The 27,026-nt window shown below is 31.6% G+C and overlaps 1 protein-coding gene across 1 annotated transcript in view; it reads left to right on the top strand.

The window, feature by feature from the left end:
- Positions 1 to 22,389, top strand: part of LOC113375429 (probable chitinase 10) — an 85,161-nt gene extending 62,772 nt beyond the window's left edge. The window contains exons 7-31 of the mRNA XM_026615368.1: positions 1,640 to 1,968; positions 3,536 to 3,794; positions 6,489 to 6,667; positions 6,891 to 7,062; positions 7,225 to 7,518; positions 7,868 to 8,086; positions 8,376 to 8,628; positions 10,078 to 10,277; positions 10,782 to 10,904; positions 11,363 to 11,752; positions 12,172 to 12,383; positions 12,695 to 12,973; positions 13,724 to 13,909; positions 14,043 to 14,322; positions 16,131 to 16,406; positions 16,570 to 16,781; positions 17,030 to 17,494; positions 17,770 to 18,330; positions 19,196 to 19,285; positions 19,373 to 19,625; positions 19,782 to 19,993; positions 20,668 to 21,004; positions 21,085 to 21,212; positions 21,279 to 21,404; positions 22,228 to 22,389. Of these exons, the coding sequence (XP_026471153.1) occupies positions 1,640 to 1,968; positions 3,536 to 3,794; positions 6,489 to 6,667; positions 6,891 to 7,062; positions 7,225 to 7,518; positions 7,868 to 8,086; positions 8,376 to 8,628; positions 10,078 to 10,277; positions 10,782 to 10,904; positions 11,363 to 11,752; positions 12,172 to 12,383; positions 12,695 to 12,973; positions 13,724 to 13,909; positions 14,043 to 14,322; positions 16,131 to 16,406; positions 16,570 to 16,781; positions 17,030 to 17,494; positions 17,770 to 18,330; positions 19,196 to 19,285; positions 19,373 to 19,625; positions 19,782 to 19,993; positions 20,668 to 21,004; positions 21,085 to 21,212; positions 21,279 to 21,404; positions 22,228 to 22,389 (6,197 nt within the window). The remainder of the gene's footprint in view (positions 1 to 1,639; positions 1,969 to 3,535; positions 3,795 to 6,488; positions 6,668 to 6,890; positions 7,063 to 7,224; positions 7,519 to 7,867; positions 8,087 to 8,375; positions 8,629 to 10,077; positions 10,278 to 10,781; positions 10,905 to 11,362; positions 11,753 to 12,171; positions 12,384 to 12,694; positions 12,974 to 13,723; positions 13,910 to 14,042; positions 14,323 to 16,130; positions 16,407 to 16,569; positions 16,782 to 17,029; positions 17,495 to 17,769; positions 18,331 to 19,195; positions 19,286 to 19,372; positions 19,626 to 19,781; positions 19,994 to 20,667; positions 21,005 to 21,084; positions 21,213 to 21,278; positions 21,405 to 22,227) is intronic.
- Positions 22,390 to 27,026: the final 4,637 nt, after the last annotated feature.

Here is a 27,026-nt window from a genome sequence, read left to right as displayed (position 1 = left end):
GTTTAAAATTTGAAGCAGTAACCGTGAATAACATTTCTAGGACCACAATCAAAAACGTTAACACGATGAGCCTCTGAAAGTGCACCGATTTTAAAAATTTTAAATTCATTGCTCAACAATAAGTCTGAATTGAGGGACAATTGCGTTAAGGGGGTATTCTATTGTAGAATTTAGAAAAAATCGAAAATTTTTTTCTCATATTTTCAAAGTTTAGTTATTCAAAAATATGTCATTAAAAGGATTTTTCAAAATTACTATTATTTCCTGAGTTATAGCCGTTTTAGTGACGTGGCCTGGGTTCGGGTCCGACCGAGTCTCAAAACTTTGAACGCGGTTTTCTCGGAACTACTTCTTTCGAGGTGGCGGTAAGGATATCTCGAGCTCTAATGAACCGATTTACTTCAAATTTGGAGATGATCTTCTCTATACATCGCTTTATCGCATGGACCTTGTCCAAAACTATAACTTTTCATTTAGTCGGAATTGTTAAAAAAAAACTGAACAAAAATTTTTTTTTCAAACTGCCGCCATTCAAACAAATTTTTTTTTTTACTTATCCAAGGTTCATACAATAGCGGCATCTATAATAATTAAGAATCCATCTATTTTTTATGTTTTGGATCACCAGGAGGGTTGGTATCATGCACGCCAGGACACCCTCTTTTTTTTTGAGCCCCCACTTTGACTGCTCATAACTTTGTGAATTTTAATTTTTTTTTAAATATTTTTTTATGTAATAATAAAATATCAATAAACAAATGATAAAAAAATCAATAGTAAAAATATTATTTGTTTCCTTTATACAGCGCTTCAAAGACCGGACGAAATTCATGCCTCTACAGTAGAATACCCCCTTAATGTTTTCGATTGTGGTCCTAGAAAACATTTCTTTCACAATTACAGTTCTAAAGTTTAAATACACACAATTAGTTAAAATTAACCACAATAACCGAAAAATGGTCATAAATTTACTAAAGCTCTAGGTTGCACATAAAAGCTCATAGTTTCCAAACAACGTGAGATAATTTTTTTCAATTTTTTTCAGGACAGTGAAAGTCAATACTGTCACTCTGTTTCAGCTTGACTGAGACACCCTGTATATATGTATATTTCTTAGATGTGTATATGTTGTGTTGAACTTTGCACAAGGAATTCAATTGCAATGACAAACCAAAAAAAAATATTATAGATCGCCAACGTTTCGGGACTATTTACGTTTCATCTTCACAACATCAAGAACATAATCTTTATTAGAAGATAAACAAAGTATAGAAGTAAAAAATAAATAAAATTAATGGACAGTAATTACTAATTAATTATTACTGTTAATATTATAAATAATAATACAACAACTTTGGCCTTTTTCATGCTTCTAAAGAAATTTGACTAACGGGTATAAATTAAAAAAATGAACTGGCGGTGCATGGCATTATGCCTTAAGACAGAATTGCTTGATTTGAAAATCTAATTGAAAATATTTTAAATAATTTTTTTTATTGAATAATTTCTGTTGCTTATTGATTATTTTTATTTCTCGAATATTTAATAACGGTACTGGAACTATCAGCAATTTGCTTAAGGCACGATGCCATAAACCACGACCTTGTTTTATATTTCCTATTAATTACCTTATTTCCAGGTTTATACTCTCGCATAACGTCATTGGACGGTCCAGAGGTAATTCTCGGCCTAGGCGGCTGGACGGATAGCGCGGGTGACAAATACTCTCGCCTGGTGGGCAACGGCACCGCCAGACGTCATTTTGTCAGCCAGGCCGTTGCATTCGTTCGAAGATATGGATTCCGGGGTCTTCAGATCGATTGGAACTATCCAGTGTGTTGGCAAAGCGACTGCAAGGCCGGACCAGCAGCAGATAAACCAAATTTCACAAAGTTGCTGCAAGAGTTGAGAACGGAATTCGATAAGCATAATTTGATACTTGGTGTTGCCATCTCAGGATATAAGGAGGTAATGCTTTAATTTGAAAATATTTTGTATTAAAAATAATCAGTTAGAATATGACGTTAATTGAGTTAATTATAAAGCCACCAGATAAGGTTTTCCATTTCTTTACCATATATACACGTGGGTGGGATAAAAGGAACAACTAACCTGGCAAATGTTTGAACAATAAAAAGTAGTAAATAAATAAGTAAATGAAGTTAATATAAATAATTTTACAAGAGATAAATTTGATAAATATTTATTGCTCATAAATATGTCTGACAAAATACCAGATCAAGATTATATACAGTGTTATCTCTATAAAAAATGTGCACATGAAATTCATATTTTGGTAGATAAATGTAGCTATTATTTCAAAAAATCCCTTTAAATTTAAAAATGGGATATTGAACTTATATTTCCCCGTTTCATTTTACTTCCTCCATGGAGTAAAAAGAACCTGGCGACAAAATTTTGAAAAACAGAAAAAAACACATTTTTAACTTCCCGTAGGGTAAGTTATAGTAATCGCAAAAATATCAAAAATAAAAATTTTTATATATCTTTACGTTTTAGAGGTTTCTGAATATTTTGGCATACCTTAGAAAAAAATGGATGTATGTGTGTGCATGTGTGTGTATGTGTGTGTATGTGTGTGCGCGTGTGTATGTGTGTTTGGATACAAATTTTCGTCGACGATTTCGGGAACACGGATGAAGCGATTTGAATAATTCAAAAACATTCGATTCGTATTGATAAAGAGACTGAAGGCAGGTCTAGTCGTTTCGTAGATATGGGGCAAAAAGTGCCTAAAGTGATAACTCAGTTTTCAAGAGAACAGAGCGTTCGATTTGAATAATTCAAAAACATTTTATTTGTATTAACAAGATGAAGAACTGATCATATTTTCATGAGGGTAGGTCTAGCGGTTTCGGAGATCTAACGAAAAAAGTAAAAAAAATGCCATTTAGCGGTCAAAATCTTCATTAGACATATGCACATCAAATTATCAGATATTTTATAGAGATTTTAACAATAAGTATAAATTTTGTTTACATTCATATGGGTTCCGTACCAATGCTTATCCGTTAGACGGCGACGCGGCGCTTACGCGCTTTGACATTTCGTCTCTATGCAGTTAAAGCAGTACGATTGCTTTGAAAAAAAGTTCAGAATTTCCAAAATATTTCAAAAAGTCTTTTTTTCAAAAAAAAGTAAATTTTTATCAAAAATTTATAGTTTCAGAGTAATTTTTTTTCAAAAATGTTATACTTTTAAAATGAAAATAATTTTTGGTACGGGAAGTTCCAGCAATTTGGCTTAAGGCACGATGCCATGCGCCCCACTAGTTACAATATTAAATTAGCTGGGAGTTTTACTGAAAATAATCAGATAGTTGTTTGTTTGATATGTGTTATTTGGTGTGATATAATTCATTTGGTTTTTATAATATAATTGGATCAAATTAATTAAGTCAAATTGGATCTTTGTGCTCCGCATTACCCTATTTGTGGTTCAAACACTACATAGTTATAATTTCAAGTAAAATCTAAAATAAATGTCATAGAACAAACTTTTAATTAACCGTTAGGTCATAACGTCCGCATACGACTTACGGGGCATCTCCAAAGCCGTTGACTACATGTCGGTGATGGCCTACGATTATCACGGAAGCTGGGAAAGTCGTACTGGGCACGTGGCTCCCTTGTACGGTCGCGAACAAGACACGCACCCGCAGTATAACACGAATTACACGATAGAGTACCTCACGCAACGCGGAGCGGCGCGAGACAAGATGCTGCTCGGGGTGCCGTTTTATGGACAGAGCTTCACCTTGGCGAGAGATAGCGGTAAGATAATATAAGTACATAGTATAAGTGAAGATTTAATTATCTTATATTGATTATAATCATTCGAATTTTAAAATATGAAGTTACTTTATAAAATGTACGTTCAATGTGATTAAAATGAGGATATTTCACAAAAAGACAACAATTTAGTATGTAATAAATTTGCGTAAATAGTTTGAGTCTTGAACGTAGTTGAGCTTCTAATGCAATTAAAAATGACCGAAAATCAAACTCAATTCATTATTTTATAAATTATAAAAATCGTAATCATTTACAATTTTGTATTAAAGTACTTATGTTCTCGATACATAATATTATTATTGAATAGAAATCTATCTTTCATATAGAAAAATGTTACCCAGTATGTATCTCGAGTCTATATGAACCGAAATTATTAACTATACTCCCGGATTGAAATGCCCTGAAAAAAATATTTTTTTTCAAGTAATATTTAAGCGTTTTCATAAATTCAAAAAAAATCTTAACTAAAATTAAGTCAAAAACATTCATTGACAGCACTCGAGATGTAAAATGATTAGATTACTAAAATGGCTTTTACGAAATAGGGGTTTGTGGTAAGAGAGTGAAAATTTAAGGTTGCACGTGTATTATAATTATGAATTATAAAAAAATGAAATAAAAATTGTTGGTCGCACAATTGAAAAAAGACACTCAAAGGTGACCAATCCGTACAACTTAGGAATAAGAAAAATAGATGTAGGCCGACTCTCAGTCATACTGATCGCAATGATAAAATTTTATAAAATCTGTAAAGTATTGTGACATGGAAATTTTATATAGGGACTCTATTTATTAATTTATTAGAAATCAGAAAAATTGTTAAATATTATTATCAAACATTGATAATTTTTAAGAAAATAAGTTATACAAAATTTAAAATTAATCGATAATGATGACGCAAACCAAGATTTTGTGATGGTACAATTTCATATTAAACAAAATAAATGACGCAACGTTTAATACGATCACCTTAGCGAGACAAAGAAATATTTTAATATCGTTAAAGAACCGTATAAAAAACGACTGTTACTAATTACTCCCGTTACAGATAGGCCCTAGCTTCCATATTTGTAGTTATATTTTACAGTTATATATATATATATATATATATATATATATATATATATATATATATTTTACAAAAAATATAGTACGTTGTGAGTATGAAGTATAAAGAATTTTGTCAGTATCTTATCCACATCTCGTCATTTTTAGTTTTATTCCATTATCGTCCCTTTTGATAAAGACTATATGAATTATGTTAAATACTAAATTATTAGAAACAATATTTAACACATTCCATTATTAGCGTATACAAACGTTGGGGGAAGTCCCCAAGTGGCGGACACCTAATGTTATTTATAAATAACTCAAAATATATTTCACGTAATGTTTATTAAATTATGATTTATGTTAGATAATTATGTTTAGAAATCAAACTAAATTAACAAAACCGCAATCTTCGCTAAAAGTAATTAATACTATCATCCAAACTTAGGTATCAAAAAATATGATTTAAAACAGTGGCACCTAGTACCGGACATTTCAAAATAACCTGCATTGATCACATATAAAGCCATCTTCGCACTCTGGAATGTCTGCACATGTGTCTTTGACGAATATTCTAAGATATTGCAAAAAAATCACTATTCATCCACCCTTTTGCCTGGGCCACACCGATGCTTTCAGCTGGTGCATTCGCCATAAGCTTTTCATTTTTTAACTAAGAAATACGAAAAATGGGGATATGTAGTGACCGTTAGCACTCATACAGAACAAAATTAATTACTTGGAATAAATTACGCAAATTCTCACAAGGGACGACTTAGTGTCCGGTGCTAAAAGACAGGCATGTTCGTTCATTTGGTGGTACCTACTAAAATTGTTTAAAATATCTAATATTATTCTATCATTTTACGGATAACAATCAAGTACTACTTTTATGCCACTCAAATGTAAATGCATAAATATACTAGAATTACTTCCATTGATATTTAGGTGACGCTGTGATTTTGTGCCTAAAACAGCAAAGGGTTGCTCTCGCCGTGGCCGTGTGCGTCACAGGCGAGGCTAGGCGCGTGATCCTGTACCTGTGTGCCTCCCATACCCATTTCACTTGTATTTTGAAATGAAAAGATTTATACTCGCTTAAATAATGCGTCTCAACCCATTTGCATCAAAAGCGCACATATGCGCGCATTTTGCCTGGCCACTATCACCAGAGCCCGCATATACGTATGCTCACATTGCCCTTGGGCATTTATCACCCAACGAATTCACCAAAGAAACCTCGCAAACGCTGTGTAGTTTTTTTATCAGAAAGAAAGAAAAGAGACATTTTATCAATGTGATAATTGCCATGTGGCATCATGCATTGATCATTTCACGCACTATCATGTTGTGCAAAATAATTAGATTTCATTCCTCTCATAATTATTAATCTATTATGAAGTAAAATTTCTTTATTTATGTAATATTGCTTTTATTTTTAACAATTGAAAACATTTTTAGTTAAATACAATAAAAAAATATTTGGTGATAAGAACGATTTTTTAACTTTTCTGTGTGATGCAAATGGGTTAAATAGAGTGTCCGGTTCTTGCTGCCGTCCGGCGTTACGGGACTTCCCCCTATGTAATAACATAAATATTAAAATTATTCTTTAAATTACAGGATCATCAAGCAGTGGTCGCAGTGAAGGATCCGCAGCAGCAGGACCTGGGGAAGCAGGCGAATTCACGAGACAACCAGGAATGCTTTCGTACTATGAGATTTGTCACCGAGTGCGCAACCAGCGATGGACAGTCGAGCGCGTCGACGGCAGTCCGCATGCCTCCAACAGAGACCAATGGGTATGTCAAATGGAAATAAATTTTTAGTTGAAATATTTGACAAGGACATGAAATTATTGACACGTATTTAATATGATTGCTTTAAAAAAATGAAATAGTTTAACTAGTGGAGTAATTTATCTATTTTTCTTTTCATTATATATCAATACCATTTTAATTATTTGTTTTATTTATTCGTTGCAAATAGAATTACGCATGAAACTTGATAAAATTTATGTTCCAGGTAGGTTATGAAGATCCTGCTTCAGTTATGGCCAAGGCTGACTATATCGTAAGTAACGGATTAGCTGGAGCAGCTGCTTGGACAATAGATCTGGATGACTTCAACAACAAATGCTGTTTGGAGCCATTCCCTTTGTTAAGAGCGTTAAATAGAGCTTTAGGACGTTTACAAGGTGAGCTTATGATGCAATAATATAATCCACTCTAAAATATGCCACTGCGTATATATTGCTCATAACAATTTTGGCATAACAGTAAATATATATAGTGCAAATTGTACAGCAAATTGTCTTTTCTTAACATCATCGATTTATTAAATGCATTTTTTATAGGAGCCGCACCTAGCGGCGGTGATTGTTCGAAACCAGCCGCACCGGTTACACCAGCAGCGCCAGTGCTGACAACCGCTGCCGACTCGGGAGCTCCCCAGCACGATCACACTACACCATCTTCTGGAAAACCTTCATCTACCACTTGGCCAAGTTGGAGTCCAAAACCTACAACGGCTGCCAGTTCGACCACTCATAGACCGCCAACTGACACCACTTCCCGACGGCCAACGACTACCACGAGAAGGCCTACAACCACGAGGAAACCAACTACTACTCGTAGACCAGCCACCGAAAGCGGTACGAATGAATAAGCACAATACAATTTTTTTTTAATATTATATCAATTTCAAATCCAGAATTAATTATGATATAGGAGATTCTAATAATGCCAGAATTAATTATGATATAAGACATGTGAAACAATTACATCATCTACTATGTTTTTTATTCGATAATTATTTTGTTATCATATATTTGATTGATTTTCCACATTGTGGAAAACATAAAATCTACATATGAAAGAGTATGTAAGAAGTTTATACTTATATTAGCAGAAAGTAGCATATTAAAACCATTTAATAAGAATTTATTTCCATTAATACTAAACGATATATTTGTATATTTAAAACAAAGTATTTATTATTAGAGCAAGCAGATCCTGCGGCGCCAACGGTTGGCCAAAGCTGCTCCCCCGGAACACAATTGCCAGATCACAAAGATTGCTCTAAATATTACAGATGTGTTCTGGGTCAACTAAAACGTGAATCTTGTGCAGGAGGACTTCACTACAATCGGCAAACTGCCGGCTGTGATTGGCCTGCTAATGCTAAATGCAAACCATACAGTCCACAAACTACTACCAAAAGTGAGTTGATTATGATACCTTAAGAAAATAACAAAAATATAACAGAATCAGTAAAGATACACTGATTCATTAATTCATTTAATGTTTTTATATTAGGGATTTTCACTGAATGAAACTCACATATCGCATCGGAAATACTCTTTGAGCGTATATAAATATTGCTTCCATATATTTGATTTTTAAAAGTTTTTTTTCTTTACTCAATACTTGTTTATTTTTGTCCTTTTTATCATGTCCAACACGTTCTAACTTGATTTTTACTGTTTATAATAATTTCTGTATCATATAGAACCAATTGTTGATGACGACTACACATCTCAAAAACCGACCAGACCTCCAAGGCCCACCAGAACAACCACAAGAAGAACTACTACTGTTACCACAACCGCCGCACCCACCACAACTACAACGACGACTACAACTGCTAGGCCCACAACCAAGAGACCCACAAGAAGACCGACGCGCAGCACTACTGTTGCTGCTGATGTTACGGCTACGACATGGCCTACCAAGAGGACCACAACTAGAAGACCCAACCAAGAGTAAGCTACTAATAACAAATATATATATATATATATTGATGCATAAGTTGATATTGACATGATTTAAAAAAAGATGCTATATTTTGAACCGTAAATTAAAACAAGTGAAGTTAATGGTACCATTATTGATGGTATATTCAATATTCTATTGAATGTAGAACATGAAGTAGGTTGGTTATATGAAATTTCAAGAAATTTAAAAAGCCTAAGCAAAACATGCATAAGTGCTTAAATAGTAAAGCATTCCTTTATCACGAAATTATCGTCCGCCTGAAAAAAAATAGTTAATTGTCTAAATTCACAATAAAAAAATATAATATACAGGTACGTAGCTACCTCTGAATCAGTGGAGCCCTAACGTGAGTAAGCAAACATTAGTTTGTTATTTCACAAAAGGGGAATTAATCATGAAAACTTTACACTAACTAAATTTTCGAAGAAAATAATGTTAGAGAAGTATTATTTTCCGGGTCACTGAGGCCCCCAATGTGTCTAAGCAAAATTCAGTAAAATCTTTCCAATTTTTGTTTGTTTTTTACAAATCACAAATTAAATTAATCGACCTGGAATCTTTTCTAGACCTTATGGGAGTCTTGTAAAAATCTTCTGAATAACCGGTAAGGTACTAATAAAAATCTATCAGAAACGTAAATGATTGTGGTATAATGGAAATGTTTTAGGAATCTTATAAGGAATCTGATAATAAATTTTACGATGCAAATAGGAATCAGGTTGTAGTCAATATCAGGTTAAACCTTATTCGAATCTAGTTAGCATCTATTTATAATTGTGGAAAAGTGACTGATAAGTATTGATAATATATAATTTTTTTTTATTTGTTAGCATTGTTTTATTTTGTGATAAATTTTTGCTTTTGGTGAGAGCCTTCCAAAAAATTATCATACGAGGAGCCCCACGACGCTACGCCCATGATAACATATTTAATATTTGAAGTAAATATAAAACATTTTTAATATAAAATTAAATAATGTAACATATTGAATATAAGGTTTCCAATTGTTGCAGCACTTTATACAAAATATTACTTCCTAAATCTCCAATTCAATTTACTGTTATTACACTAATCATAGAATAGATGGTCGAGAACAGTCTATGTTGCCCAACAAATTTTAGGGCATTGAGAAAAATCATAGCAAAATATTTATAATAGACCACTCTTAACGATATTAAGTTTAACTTATCCAATATATCTTGAGCACTTACTTAATTTGTCCTAAATTATATTAATACTGAGAAATGTATTTTTTAACGATTTAATATGTCCAAAAATAACCGGTCCTTAAGGCAGCAACAAAATTGACTCATGGGAAGACGAGATTTCACATAAGTTTAACTATTCGAATTTGAACAACAATTACAAAAGAAAATAATAGGTAATTTAAATCCATGTTATATTAGAATAATAATTATCTTTTAATTTCAAATTAGCTCTCCTTCGAAATGCATACCAGGAGAATACTATCCTCACGAACAATGCGACATGTTCTACATCTGCGTTAATGGTCATCTTCTGCAGCAGTCTTGTGCCCCCGGACTTTTGTGGAGCGATGCCGACGGCGGTATGTGCGACTTCGCGGATAATGTTTCATGCAAAAAACGACACAGAAAACGCCACGCTGTCTACTTTGGTGAGAATAGAAAATATTTAATAGAACAACGAATAGTTCATTTTGATATGAAATGAAAAATGCTTAGTACAAGATTTCCTATAGCATAGCGAAATTTGTTGATTTACAATTGTCAGCCGTAACAGGGACATTGTATATTATAATGACATGTTGGAAAACAACTCAATAGTAGTATTCGATTTATTGATTCAATTGTTAGTAAAATGATTTATTTGCATTGACATTTGAATTATTGAATACAAGCAATATAGACAATTGCTTGTGACGTCAATTTTTGGTAATATATTTATGACAAAAATGTTTGCTGAAGTAGCGATTGATAACATATATATATATATATATATATATATATATATATATACATATATATATATATATATATATATATATATATATATATATATATATATATATATATATTATTATTATTATTATTATTATTATATATTATTGATCGATGTGTGCATTTGTGTACTAAATAATAAATATACATTGTCTTCAAAGGTACAAAAACTGTAGAAGAAGATTCTGAATGCGATGGTAACGAGCATCATCCGTATCCAGGAGACTGTACCCAATATCTCTTATGCCAATGGGGAAGATTGGAGTCAGCTAGTTGTGCTCCTGGTATGTCTTCATTACATTACCATTCAATAATTTATATAGTTATTTCTGTTATACATACAATTAATCATAAAGGCCAATAAAGAAAATGTACCATGCAAATAGTTCTAAAGTGATGCACGTACTATAAATTGTTTTTGATAAAAAGAAAAAAGATTAAAGGCTTTAGCATATTTTATTTTCATGTTATAGCATCAGACATTTTTACGTCTTAAGTAAAATCGTATATTTTAGTAAAACGCCGACAAGACTGCGATAAAATTTCATATCTATATTAATCTATATCTAATCTGATAAATATTCCAAGATATATCTATTGCCTATACATTAACAAATCAAAAACCATATGATCAGATTAATTATATTATACATGACCCATGATCTTTATTTTTTACCATAAATCATTTAATGAACAAAGAATATGTGTAACTTTTTTATTAAAAAAATAATTTGTTTTTAAGGTTTGCATTGGAACCAAAGACAAGGCATTTGTGATTGGCCGAAAAACGCTAAATGTGAAGAACACGATGAGGAACAACCAGCTTTTGTAGAGGGTTCATCTCCTAGCTATCGTCCAACAACTACACGGAGACCCAAACCCACAACGGCACCCACAACTACAAGTAAACCAGTACCGACTACAACCCCCGTACCATTGGAGCCTCTATCAGGTCATTTTAAAATGGTTTGCTACTTCACAAACTGGGCATGGTATCGCAAAGGTATTGGCCGGTATTTACCAGAAGATATAGATCCACAGCTCTGCACGCATATTGTTTACGGATTTGCTGTTCTGGACTATTCTACTTTGACTATCAAGGCACACGATTCCTGGGCCGACTATGATAATAGTAAGTCATACGATGAATGGTCTAACTAAAATTAATGCCTAGGTCTAATGTAAATTAATTAGAAAAAATTAATCAATTTGAGTGTGAACTTTTGTAATAAATATATTAAATATTGACAAACTCATTAAAGCCTAAATTTCTTCAAATATTATTCGACTCGCTCTTGACTTTCTTTATTAAAATATTAAAAGTTCGATTCTCAGAAACCATTTCGATTGTAATTAATTTCATAAAATTATTCAATTATAATTATATTTAGATTAATGTAATCATTAATTATTAGAAATATGTGGAGACATGTGTAGAACATATTTGTTAAAGAGTCAATGCATTTACTTTATTAATTATAAGCAAGTGCAAGTTTCATAATCATTTGATATAATATGAAATATAATATTGTAATGTATATTTTCTTTCAGAATTCTATGCTCGTGTGGTCGCAATGAAAGAGAAGGGAGTTAATGTATCAATTGCTTTGGGTGGATGGAATGATTCTATGGGAGACAAGTATTCTCGTCTAGTAAACAGCCCAACAGCTCGAGAAAAATTTGTCAGTCATGTTACAAATTTCATCGAGAAACACGGATTTGACGGTTTAGATTTGGATTGGGAATACCCTGTTTGTTGGCAAGTACGTACGATGACATTAATTTTATGATGAGAACAACAAATCATAACATTTCTGTTCCTTATTTTATGGTGGACTTATCTTGGGTGATATTGAATTGTAGTTCTAGAACGTGTAATTAACTTTAAATTAGCCTGCTACAATGATTAGTAATGTTTAATTATTTTGATCTACTCGGCTCTTTAAAGCCTGCTCGATCATAAATTATGAGTATTCACAGCTTTGCTTGCTTTTCACAGAAAATAAAAAAAACTTAAAAATTACTAAAACAGTTGATTGTTATTATATATTTATATCTCATCTCTTATTTACAGGTCGACTGCAAGAAGGGTCCTGCATCCGATAAACAAGGTTTTACCGCTTTAGTACGGGAATTGTCCGCCGTGTTTAAACCACGAGGATGGTTGCTTTCAACTGCCGTTTCACCGAGCAAAACTGTAATAGACGCCGGATACGAAGTGGCTAAATTGGCTACCTACTTCGATTGGATTGCAGTCATGACTTACGACTTCCACGGGCAATGGGATAAGAAGACCGGTCACGTAGCACCCCTGTTCTATCATCCTGATGATGATGTTGATTTCTTCAACGCCGTAAGTAAATTAGTTCCGAAAACAATATTCGGTTTTTTGTCACTTTACAATTAATGATGATCCAAATTATATACTTTTGATCCAAATATATACCTAAATCATCTGTGTGTGAAGTTTCTATCCGGGCTATGAAAATATACATACGTTTTACATCTGTGCAATAATATTGGATAATTATGAAAATCGAAAACTTTTTTCAATAGAGATTTAATACGCTATTGAAAATATGATTAAGAATAGAGCAACAAATTCATCATGCTTTCTTAAAAGCATTATTAATTGTAAAATATTTGGTAAATATTTATTAAAAGCCGTCCTGTGTATTCCATCAACACAGTGTACAGAACTGAACATGTTTTAACCATCTCTCATAAACATATTTTGTTTAATAAATAATATCATTAGAAGCTATAAAATAGACAAATGTGAAACATTCAGTTTTCAAAATGATTCAGTAATAGAATGATGATATATATTTAACTTACCGATTTACTAATTTTACGTTTTATTGACGATTCAAGTCATTCATCAGATGTGACTAAATTTGGAAAAAGTGTGTAGGTGTGTTTATATGCTAAAATTTTATATGCTCAACTGCTAAAATTGAAAATAATTATATTATTCAAAATATAAATCATTAGGTACTTTTAATTTTCTCCGTTTGCAAAATAAATGCAGTAAAGCTGAGCTCACTTGCTTCAATGTACGTTATTTAAACATAACCCATTAATATTCAACGATATTTTCCAGAACTTCTCAATTAATTATTGGATTGATCAAGGAGCTCCGCCTAGAAAAATTGTAATGGGCATGCCATTATATGGGCAGTCATTTACACTGGCAGATTCGAAAACCAATGGACTCAACGCCAAGGCGCCAGGACCCGGAAAAGCTGGAGAATTCACAAAAGCTGCTGGATTCTTAGCTTACTATGAGGTAATGTGTTTATAATTCTAATGACATCAAATTAAACAGCTGAACTATCTATACTCATTTTTTTTGTTAAACACCGCAAAGTATTTGTACGCTTATTAATAAATTAATATTTCACTTGCTAATAATATTATAGATATGCGACAGAATAAAGAACCGTGGCTGGACGGAGGTATTGGATCCGGGCAAACGAATGGGTCCATATGCTTACAAAGGCGATCAATGGGTTTCCTACGACGATGTGGAAACTCTTCGACGAAAGGCGCAATTGGTTCGTCAACTTGGTTTGGGAGGTGGTATGGTCTGGGCTTTGGATCTAGACGACTTCAAGAACCGTTGCGGAGATGGACCGCATCCACTGCTCAGGGCGATCAGGAATACTTTACGTGATCCACCAGGCGTGCAAGACAAAGATCGTAAGATAAAAATAATAACATTCTTATTTTCTAGAGTAGCCCAGTAGTGAATATATATTAAGTGATAATATATCACTTAATTATTAATATAATTAAGTGATAGTGTGATCTAAAAACTTGATCTAAAAAGTAGTGAATATATAATTAGGTGATAGTATGATCTATAAAGCTTGATGATCACAATTTGTGAGAAATTAAAACACAGTGCAGTGACGACCGTTAAAAGCACCGACAAAAATTAAATTGAGTAATATGTATGCAAACTTTTATGCTTTTATGAAACATTTTATAATAAAAGTAATGATTTTTTATAAAAAGCAGACTAAGCTGTTGTTCACGGTTCTGCAAAATATCAGATTCTGTATTTTACATCGTATTCGCAACGGGTAAGGGTTTCAGCTTCTCTCTTGCCTAAAATTGAACTGATGTTCTCTGTAGCCAACTAAATAATGAAAATCATTTTTGGTTTGCAGAAAAGCGAAATTTCGCACGACATAACAAAACGACTGTAAGCTAAAAGATTATGTATGTAAAGTGGTCTGATCATATCTCTATCTCACTATCACCAACTTTATCTAGAACATGTTTCATGTTGCGCACCCTAAAACCCAAACTCGGTTTAAATTGCTTACTTTCAGTTTATTACAGCAACTTTTATTCTCACGTATCCTACGGCATCCAATTCTGGGGGTTTTCATCCGAATTAATTAAAATATTTAAGCTTCGGACAAGAGCTATACGAATAATTTTTTCCTTGCCCAGTAAAGCCTCCTGCAGACCCATATTTAAAAAACACAACATTCTAACTGTCCCATGCATTTTTCTGCTGGTAACATTATCTTTCATCAAAAACAATTCGAAACTTTTTGATATGGCTTTGTCCTCCTCAAATTACAACACTAGACACAAACTTACTAAGGCGCTCACATATAAATTAGCCAGCTCTTTCCATGCGATCGACGGCTTAGGTATTCAGCTTAAACTTCCACTCAATATCCGAAACTTAGGCAGCAAAAAATTTCATGCTTCCCTAATTAAACTTTTTAAAGAATTAGCTTTTTATGACATTACTGAATTTTCTCACTTTGAATTCAATAACTATTTTCTTGCATAATCCTTATCCCTTATCTATGTAGTCTGACCATTTGATCGCCTGTGCAACCATGTTTTTTATTGCTATTTTATTAATTTGAATTTTTACGGTTTTGAATGAGTATAACTTTCAACCTTGTGCAAGAATTTTGAGCTTGACTAGTGGTCAAATAGACTTTAATATGATGAACTTGATGATGAACATTGTATTTGATGTTCGAATGCTTTTTTAGCTATTTTTTTCAGAAGCGAAATTCGTGCAGCTACTATGATTATTATAAAATTACTATACTTTTAATATTAATTATGAACAAGCTTGGCAAGAGCCTGAAATAATATCTATTATTATTGATTACGGCTTGCTTATGAATAAATAAATAAATAAACACTTTAAATTTCGAAGTTATCGAGTTACAGAAGTTTTGTTTCAAGATATATAATTTGAGAGATTTTATATGATTTAGAGACCATGATTTGGATAAATAATGTATGGCAAAAAATAATAATTTGAAAGATATAGATTTTTTTATACAAAACGAAAGAAATAATTTTTGTATTTTAGAAAACATTCGGAATTAACAAGATTATTTGTAAAATGAAATGTATGTTGGAGTTTTATACGAATTTCAGCAATGTTATTGCTAATTTATATAATAAAAATTGTATTCTTGATCACATACGTATAGTGCATAAAATAAATTCTTTTTCTTTTCCAGCTTCTCAGGCTATCACTGCCATTACCACACCCAGACCGGTCATTGTTCCTAGCAAACCCATGTCATCCCGACCATTTGACGAGCAAAGACTGGAAGAGGATTTCAAAGTAGTGTGCTATTTCACAAATTGGGCTTGGTATAGACAGGGCGGAGGAAAATATCTTCCTTCTGATATTGATAGCGATTTATGTACGCACGTCGTTTATGGATTTGCAGTTTTAGACAGTGGCACTCTTACGATCAAACCTCATGATTCTTGGGCTGATTTGGATAACAGTAAGTTGGAATTAAATACTAAATGTAATAAAAATGAGAGTAACATCCGTATATTTTTCCTAATGTTGTCAAAAAAAAATTCTCGAGTCATTCAATTTCTGAATCATCTTGCAGAATCAAATTTTCATGTAAAATAATCAGTGTCTTTGTTCCATTCAATTAGAATTCTACGAAAAAGTTGTGGCGCTGAAATCAAAGGGTATCAAAGTGACATTGGCAATAGGTGGCTGGAACGACTCGCAAGGAGATAAATATTCTAGATTAGTTAATAATCCTTCAGCACGCCAGAAATTCGTAGACCACGTCACAGACTTTATCGAAAGATACGACTTTGATGGATTGGATCTTGACTGGGAATACCCAGTATGTTGGCAAGTAAGTGACAGCAGTATATAAATTAACGCAAATTTTTTATGACTTCAAAATTGGTTTGACTAAATGTATTCAATCTACGGTTAGAAAAACTATAATAGAAATGATCTCATGTTGGTAATCTTGGTTCTAGTACTCTTCATATTTAAATAAACTGCTTTCATTACTCACAAATGTGTATGAATCAGGACAAAAATATCTACAACTATTCAATTGCCGTTTATATATCAAATTATATATTTATATTTAAGGTGGATTGTAAGAAAGGTCCGGCATCAGACAAACAAGGTTTTACTGAATTGGTGCGTGAATTATCAGCCGCATTTAAACCGCGTGGTCTTTTGCTCTCGACCGCCGTCTCGCCAGCTAAAAAAGTTATAGATTCTGGTTACGAAGTTGCAGAATTATCTAAATTATTCGACTGGATCTCAGTTATGACCTATGACTTCCACGGACAGTGGGATAAAAAGACTGGCCATGTCGCTCCTATGTATGCCCATCCGGAAGATAGCGATTTAACATTCAACGCAAACTTTTCGATCAACTATTGGTTAAGTCAAGGCGCAGATAGGAAAAAGATAATTATGGGAATGCCAATGTATGGTCAGTCATTCTCTTTAGCAGATAACGCAAATCACGGATTGAATGCACCGACATATGGTGGAGGCGAGGCCGGTGAAGCAACCAGAGCCAGAGGTTTCCTGGCTTATTACGAGGTAGTTTAATAAAAGCTTTTTTTTTGTTTGACAACATAAAAACAGCTTTGCTTCTAAACATCTGATCAGAAAATTTCAATTTTTTTTAGCTATTTACCTTAAGGCACGATACGTGCTTTACCATTTGAAAATTAAATTCATATATTGTATTTTTTATAGCATATACACGCATTTTGTATGTACTGATCATCATAAAATAATTTATTAAATACAAAAATATTTATTTAGCAAAATGTGACATAACTTGTTGGAAGTACTAATTATATATTTTCTAGATATGTAAAAACATAAGAGAGCGTCATTGGCATGTCGAGCGCGATCGGAGAGGACGCATGGGTCCTTACGCATATTTGCGTGATCAATGGGTCTCATTTGACGATGTTGATATGATTCGTCATAAGAGTGAATATACTCGTGCCATGGGGCTTGGTGGTGCCATGATTTGGGCGCTTGATCTCGACGACTTCCGTAATAGATGCGATTGTGAAGAATATCCATTGTTGAGAACAATAAACCGCGTGCTACGTGGGTACCCTGGCCCAGCACCCAGATGCAAATTGGAAACAAATACAGAAATTGATTCATCTTACAAGCCAACGACCAGTAGGCCGACAACCACCACTCAATCTTGGCAAAGACCTACGACAACCACAGAAGGTTGGCAAAGGCCAACAACAACCAGAAAACCAGACATAGTTACTCGCCCACCTCATGCAGGTACGACTGCTTCTGATGTAGAAGTTATTGGAGCATCTCAGGCATGTAAAGGACGTGTTTTTGCACCTCATCCGACTGACTGCAACAAATATTACCTTTGTACCTTCGGCGCACCACAAGTAAGTAATTTATTAACTCAGTTACGAAGGGGTATGTATAGCAATTGAAATCAAATGTAGGAATATTCATTGTAAAAGTACATAGCAAAATCTGTAAAAAAATTAATGTGATATTATTTCTGCTGTTATCAGCATTCAACTATATTTCAACGAAACTTATATATCATCTTTACAAAATGAGTAATCGTTGACTAATCGACGCCATCAGTAATGATACAAATTTATAACCTTATGTGGTCAATTATTATCGCTCTCTGCCAAATACATAAATCACAAACATACAATATAATATTTAATGATTGGGCATGATATCAAAATATTTTAATTGGGTTTATATATTGAATAAATTAATTATATAAAAACAATACTATACTAATTACATTACATAAAATAGTTTATACTTCTGGCTTATAGAAAAACTACACTTGTAAACTTTTATTAATAATTTTATAGTTATAAATAATACTTTAAAATATTATACATATATAAGTTGTTGGACATATTATGTGAACTAAAGTGTAAAATATTGATTTATAAGCATTCAATTATGATATATTTATTTTTATGATTATTTTTCAAAAAATCTTTAAATCGAGTTGAATGAGAATGCTAAGACGTTTCACAATATTATGTTATATTTAGGAAATCAATTTTCTTTTTTTCACTCTAATACGTGATGCTCTCCAATAATGCAATTAACTTTATTAACACCTTTGTGTTCGAAATATATCAGCAATAATCAATTATAAAGCTATAATTCTATAGTATATATAAAGTATAAAATTAACTTAGTGAAGTAAAAATTAATTAAAAGTATATTTCAAGATTACTATTATTAATTTCTATTAAAAATTTATAAAAACAGTTGTTAAGTTGTCCCCCGGGATTGTATTGGAACCATGACCGTTGTGATTGGCCACATAATACAGATTGCACAAATGAGGTGGAATCCGAAATTGAAGAGCAAGTGCTTGTAGAAGAACCAGATGAAGAAATGCCTATAATTGAAGAAGAAAATGAACCTGAGATGGATAACGAACACGTCGCGACATCAACTACCAAAAAGCCTTTGGAGATGGAAGTTATAGAACCTGTGTTTAAACCAGAAGTTGAAGGCAATTTTAAAGTCGTATGCTATTTCACGAATTGGGCTTGGTACCGCCAGGGTGATGGAAAGTATACACCCGACGATATTGATGACAGTTTATGTACTCACATTATTTATGGATTTGCGGTACTGGATGCCGAAACTTTAACTATCAAACCATATGACACATGGGCCGACCTTGATAACAGTGAGCAAAGATTTTTTTTCAATTTTATCATTTAAATTCCTGCTTTAAAAGGCGTTGTTTCCTGATAACTTTGCTTTTGCATACCAAATTCGACAAATAAAAAAAGGAATTTAACACCGATAAAGTTAATAAATAATTTGTGATTTAATTTTCTAGAATTCTATGAAAGAGTAGTCGCCCTTCGAGCTAAAGGTATCAAAGTGTCCATAGCCATAGGAGGATGGAACGATTCGCTGGGAGACAAATATTCTCGTTTGGTGAACAATGCCATGGCTCGGCAAAGATTTGTTACGAATGTTATCGAATTTATACAAAAATATAAATTTGATGGATTAGATTTAGATTGGGAATACCCTGTATGTTGGCAGGTATGTTTATCAAAATGACTGTCATATGCTAATAAAATTCAGTGTCACCAAATTACGATTTACAAATTGCTGTATATTCCAAATCAAAAAGATTAAATCTAAAGACCTAAGTATTATATCAATATCTAAAAGATTATTTTGAGATTGTCTACTAAAGTTTATATTTTACGTATTATACATTTTTTGAAATTTTAGTTTACATAAGTCGGAGAAAGTATATAAATTAGGCATATTTCGACAAATTTATTACACCTAAAATAATTTTATGAGTGAAATAATTTCAGCTTATACTCTACATTCTAAAGCAAATGCCTCGAAATTAGGCAATCATTTTATTTAAACTTTTCAATCTCTAAAAGCAGGGGTATTAAACAAAACCTGCAAGCCATTTAGTTCTCTACTTTTTTGCTATATAATAATAGATAAAAAATATAACAATAACACTTATTAATAATGTTTTCAATTGCAAGAAAATTGTAAATATATATTCAGATTGTAATAACCGTTGAAGGTAAAGCAGCAAGGAATTATGTTTAATTTTCAAAATATATTATTCTATTATTTATTAATTATTTTATGACCCACTAATAGGCAGGCACTTGCAATAATGGATGCATATAATAAAAGAGCAAATATGTGTACAATATTATTCAGGATCAATATTATTCGTTTAGGTCAATTGCCAGAAAGGTCCGTCTTCTGACAAGCAAGGATTCACAGCTCTAGTTCGTGAACTTTCGAAAATGTTTAGACCACGTGGTCTGCTATTATCCAGCGCAGTGTCACCAAGTAAAATGGTTATAGACGCGGGATATAATGTTGCTGAATTGGCATCTCATTTTGACTGGATCGCCATCATGACTTACGATTACCATGGACATTGGGATAAGCACACCGGTCATGTTGCGCCGTTGTATTACTATCCAGGAGACAAATATGACTATTTCAATGCAAACTTTTCAGTTAACTACTGGATCGAGCAAGGTGCACCGTCCAGAAAATTGGTCATGGGTAAGAAATTTATTTTAAGTCTATGTAACAGTTAATTGATCACTCTGAGGATGTATGATGACAATATTTTTTTTTTGCAGGAATACCTTTGTATGGACAATCATTCACCCTAAGCGATACTTCCAATAACGGCTTGAACGCTGAAAGTACTGGAAGAGGAGAATCCGGTGAATTTACAAAAGCCGGCGGATTTCTTGCCTATTATGAGGTAAGTGCCAAAAACTGAATTCCATATTGCTGAATTATCTAAATTCTAAATTTAAATTGAATTCAGATCTGTGAAAAAGTCCACAAAAGTGGTTGGAATGTAGTACGAGATCCTGAAGGGCGCATTGGACCCTATGCTTATAAAGACAATCAATGGGTGTCGTACGATGACGTAGACGAAGTAAAAAGAAAAGTAAGCAAAGTTGTAAATATTTATTTTTAATTTATTTGGTAGTAAATTGGTAATTGCATTGATCAATATTTTTTAACCAACTGTTTAGTTTTCTAATCTCTCGAGTTATTTGTATCAGTTTTCACGAACTTTTGTTTTCATCAGCTAGTCTCTATAACCTCATGTTGAAATTTTCCAAAGCAGTTTAAACTACTTATTCATTTTCAACATATTGTTTAATATCTTCCTGAACTTATACTTTTTATTTCTAAAAAAATACAACAAAAACTTAAAACCACACGTAATGAAATACTATATTTTAGAAAAAGAATACATTGCACATTCACACTAAGAGATCAATTCTGCCATAAAATAGACCATTGGAATAGCAAGGTTAGGGTCATGTAGCAGTTTTCACATAAAATCGTACTAAATACTTGTAAAAGCAATATTATTGCTGCGCAGTCAGGCGTTTTAGACAGAAAACATAATCTAGGTTAGGTAATCGCATTAATCTTGGTTAGGTAAACGCAAAAATGTAAAACAAAAGATGTTATCATAACTGGATCTTTGTAATATAGTTTAATAACATATGAGTGAAGTTACATTTTATGTGTAAAACGCCTGATCGTACTGCAATACATTGGATTTTGACGGTATTTAGTACGATTTTGTATGAAAAGCACCACGTAACGGAGCCTTGCCATAACTTTGGTCTAATTTATGGCAGAATCCCACAAATTTCTGAATTTGCTCTGAAAACATATGATTATGCGGATTAACTGTAAAGTTGAATACAAATTTATTTATCAGTTACGTAATATATAATATTTATTTTCTTCAGTCTGCTTTGATAAGAGACTTGAGCCTTGGAGGAGGAATGGTCTGGGCTTTGGATTTGGACGATTTCCGTAACAGGTGCGATTGCGGCAAGCACCCACTGCTCAGAACACTAAATCAAGAACTTCGTGGACATGAAGAGATTATACTAGGAAACTGCACGTAGTGCTACTCAATTTTTCTAATTAATTACAATATTTTTAAGTTAATTATGTTGTGAACCAATAAATTCTTTCTCCGTTACATAAACATATTTATAAAATCATTAGTGAAATACTATGTACGAGAGAACTAATTTATTAAGATTTAACATTGTTTTGTGTATATTTAAAAATTATGTAATAGTAATAAATTCAACTTTTTATATATCAACTTGTTTACTTATCTTATTTTTACAACAAATTCAATACTTTTCATTTTCAATACAGTTGTTGATTCTAAAAAAAATACAAGCAATTGTAAATAATTTAAAAAGAAAACATGAATATTTATAGTCGACGTATTGAAGAACTCAATCGTTGAAGATTTTTGGTCCTAGAGAAAATGTGAAAAACGAATTGTCTTTCAAAAAACAAAAAAGCAATGGCATATACAACTTCTAATGATAATAAAATATTTCTTTCATTTTTTATAATTCTTCTATATTAAATTAAAATATTAACGTTGAAAATTGTAGTAAAAATGTGAAAATGGGTTACGATATTGATGCTATTCAATATTATTTAGCTATAAATTTTAGCCTTTTCACAAACAAATTTAAGATCAACTTATTTGAATATTTTTCTATCAAATATTTTATTTTAATTGTTGTTAAATAAACAATGATAATTTGATTGACACTTTAAAAATGTTGTTGACAAAACCATTTTTCTAGAGAGTATAGATACAAAAATAAAAGCATCAGTTTTTTTTATATTTGTCAGACAATATATTTAATTATACATCCCCCGTGAATTGGCAGTTAGACATATGGAATTTCAGTCAGTAGTCTCAGGTTCGACACTGGCATTAGACAGCCTGATGTGAAGCAATTGTGACATCAGATTTTACTTGGAAATATAGATAGAAAAGTTTTTCCAAGTGCTCCATGGCGTGACGGTTAAGCGCACTACCTAGTGTGAAATGATAAACTCCGCTCCGGCTTACATGCAGTAGCGATATCAATTTTCACTTAAAAATATAGATCAAAAATATGTTCCAAATGAAAATAACCCAGTTCGGGCACTGCGGTATAAAATGGCAATGGGGAGTTTAACTCACGAATCTGCCCTAGGTTAGTACTATCCATTATTTATTTTTATGTTTCGAAGTGAAAATAGCCATCTAGCAAACTTTACTGGTTTTATGACGTTGTATATCAGGAGTGATTCATTCGGTGGTTTATGTAAAAAAAACATTTTATCAATGATTCCGTTTTACTTTTTTTAAAAAGAACTTGTGGAAGCTTTTATTCCTTATCGACAGAAAACGGGCGATGTGACGCATAATTTTGACGCATCTCTCATTTTTATTTCAAATACATATATATTTAAGAACGAACGGGTGTGAATAACCAGTATTGTTTCTGAAACGACTTCATATAGTTTGCTTATTCCGAAAACATTTGCTTTGTTTATTAAATAATCGATTGTATTTGAAATTTTAGCTGTTCCACATTAAGCAGAAGAATGGTAAGTAGGTATTATATTTGTTATATTAAGTCGTAATATCTGAAGCACACAATGCATTGTTATTAGTGAAAAAAATTAAAAAACTATTGTTGATAAAATACTTTAATTTCCAGTTCATTATTTCATAATGTTTATTATTATTCAATATTTCAATGATGGAGTTAATATTATAATTACTAAATGTATATTTGGTGTGAACTACGATCGATAAGAATATAGTTCCAACATTTAATTATTGCATTATGTTTTTATAAGAAACATCATTCACATTTTGTTTACTCGCACTGACTCTATTCGAAAACTCAAAGAGGTAGAGCATAGTAACAAAAAATGATTATCGCATTGCCTAATATATTTGAATTATTTTCATGTAATCTCTGTTAAAATAAAAATTCTCAACATTAACAATATAACGACCAAATATATTAAATAGGTTTACGTTTTAATATTTCTATATGATTAAAAATTAATCTAAATTTATACTAAAAGCAATTGTAGGGTAGACTGCGTACGGTTGTGCCACAGTATGGTAGTGAAAGTTATTATAACAGCTAAACTATATTAATTTTGAGATAGGGTCCAAACTGAGAAAGTCGAAGTATGTTCGTTCCAATAAGTTCCCATTATTGCTTTCAGTCAGCACCTTACATCAACATGATATGCAGACCGCTTTTAAAGAGTCAAAAGAATGTTTCCATGTTCAAATTCATTCAATAAGAACTGTTAATTGTATACTCATATCTTTGTTTGTTATTTTGGTGTAAATTGAATATTAGTAGTTATTTACCAGCAATTAGTTTTAGCTTAGATAATTCAGTTCAGTCAATATCATGATTTGTTTTCAAAAGTGTACGTTGGGTACGATTGTGATAAATTATAAAAAAATCAAATAAAACATATTAAGAATGCAAATCTCGCATAATTTCTAGATTTGGCAAAAACTTCTAATATTGTAAATTCATTTACAAACGCCGAACTCTAATATTTATTTGCTTTAAAATTCTATCTAAAAAACGATATTTTGTGCCAAATACTAGAGATGAAAACAGACATTGAAAAATAGTTCACTAATACAACGATATATTACAATTTTCAGCATAGCAATGCAGACCTATTGTGTTCTGCAGTACTTCTATATCTAGTAAATACCATATATGCAACAAATTCAAATATTATCCCTGAGGTAATACAATTTAGACGAGATCATGTAGAATCTTCACCACGCAATACTAATTACATGAACAGGCTTTTTGACAAATTACATAGTCGCGAAGATGTCGAAGATGTCGAAACCACACTTCAAGAATCCTGGGAAATATCTAGGTATGTAGATCAAAAATACTAATCAATTATGATAATAAAAGTAGTAGTCAACTATCATTATATCAAAAACCTCTCTTAAGCTAACAGGACCAAAGTCTGCATAATAGATATGTACGTGCTACTAAGTACTTATTTTGTACCGCTAAGAGAAAACTTGTACCACATGTGATCGAAAATAATGCTCTATAGCTAATACAGAAATAGAGGATAAACAAAAATAATTATTATATAAATTAAAAAAATTAAGTTCAAATTTGGAAAAATGTAAATGACGATGTCCATCGCACACTGCCTGTCTTGTTTTATGTACACGTCTAAAATTTAGATTCTAAATCCTGTCGCTGAAATTTTTACAAAACTTTTAAATAATTTTTTTAAAGAATACTTGTGAATACAAGTTTAATGAAAAAACCATCGAATTACATTGGTTTTCTTTTGTTGCAGAGCTTTCAATAATATTTTTAAAGCAAGAAATAAAATTTTGCCAAACTTCACAAGTAATAGAAACTAAAATTACTTACAAATTTCATTAAAAAAAAAACAATGAATGCAATTATAGCGATCTTCAAGAATATGTTCCGAATGAATCATTTAAACACTAATTTATAAAGCATAACTAAAGAAACTAGTAAAACAGAAAATAGTGATAGATATTGCCTATTGAATGTTTAATTTTTTCATATGCCATAGAATAAAAATGTGTAATATTTAACTTATTTTATTTTGAAAAATATAGAAATTAATATAAATTTAAATCTATAAAATTTTTCTGGTATTTAATATTTGTCATTTAAAAAAAAGTAGAAGCAACTATTAATAAACTAAAAACGCTACGATATATTTTATAGCACACATATTTCGTTCTAAATATATATATATATATATATATATATATATATATATATATATATATATTATAATATCACAGATCTCAATAATATAATGTCACAGATTCCATTGTTCAATCACACAAGTTGTCAATTTAAAATTCACTATTTGTTTGTCCATGAATTACATTCTAATTTGAATTTTTATTCCCTTAGGAAATTTAATATTGCCAATGAAGTAATTTCTAATGAAGTGAGGCAACAAACACCATTAGTCAGTAAAGAAAAAAATTTAAATGAAGACAATAAACTGATATATGGACAAAGCAACAAATATCTAGAATTAATAAAATTGAGTAAGGATTCAAATAAGTGAGATATTTGATTTGTTATGATATTTAATTACAGTTATGTTTATATTTTAGATTATCCTCTTGTATCAAACCTGAACTTTAAATCCAATCAGAATGGACAACCGTACGTTACATTCAATTTTTTTAAAGACCTTATAATTACAGGTAAGTGATAAATAATTATTTAATTGTTTCTAATTTATTTTATTTTTAAGATAAACCGCAATTAATTTTGATTGATTGATTCCACAATTTCGAAAAACGTTTGACTCACATCACTATTTTATAAAGAAGTATTAGCTGAATATTTGTTTATTTAAAATTTGCAATGTAATATATTTCAAGGTTAATGCCAACGTCTTCGTCATTTTGAGCTCTAAGAAAAACAAAAGTTAAATATTTATCACAGCATGAATTGCCAGATAGCATTCGCATATATTGTTGCTAAAAAGATCTGTTTCATAAATAAATGTTTTATACGCACATACAAATATATATATATATATATATATATATATATATATCATAATGTTCGTCGCAAAACTTCTCCGAAACGATTTGACCGATTTCTATGAAAATTTATAATCGCGATCAGTATGACTAATAATGGGCAAACGCCTATTTTTCATA

The sequence above is a fragment of the Ctenocephalides felis genome, unplaced genomic scaffold (genome assembly GCF_003426905.1).
Source record: "Ctenocephalides felis isolate EL2017-DRISC unplaced genomic scaffold, ASM342690v1 CF-g0.4_SCAFFOLD_01886, whole genome shotgun sequence".
Classification (NCBI taxonomy): Eukaryota; Metazoa; Arthropoda; class Insecta; order Siphonaptera; family Pulicidae; genus Ctenocephalides; species Ctenocephalides felis.
The sequence above is the reverse complement of the archived record's forward strand: the minus strand, read 5'-3'. Positions and strand labels throughout refer to the sequence as shown.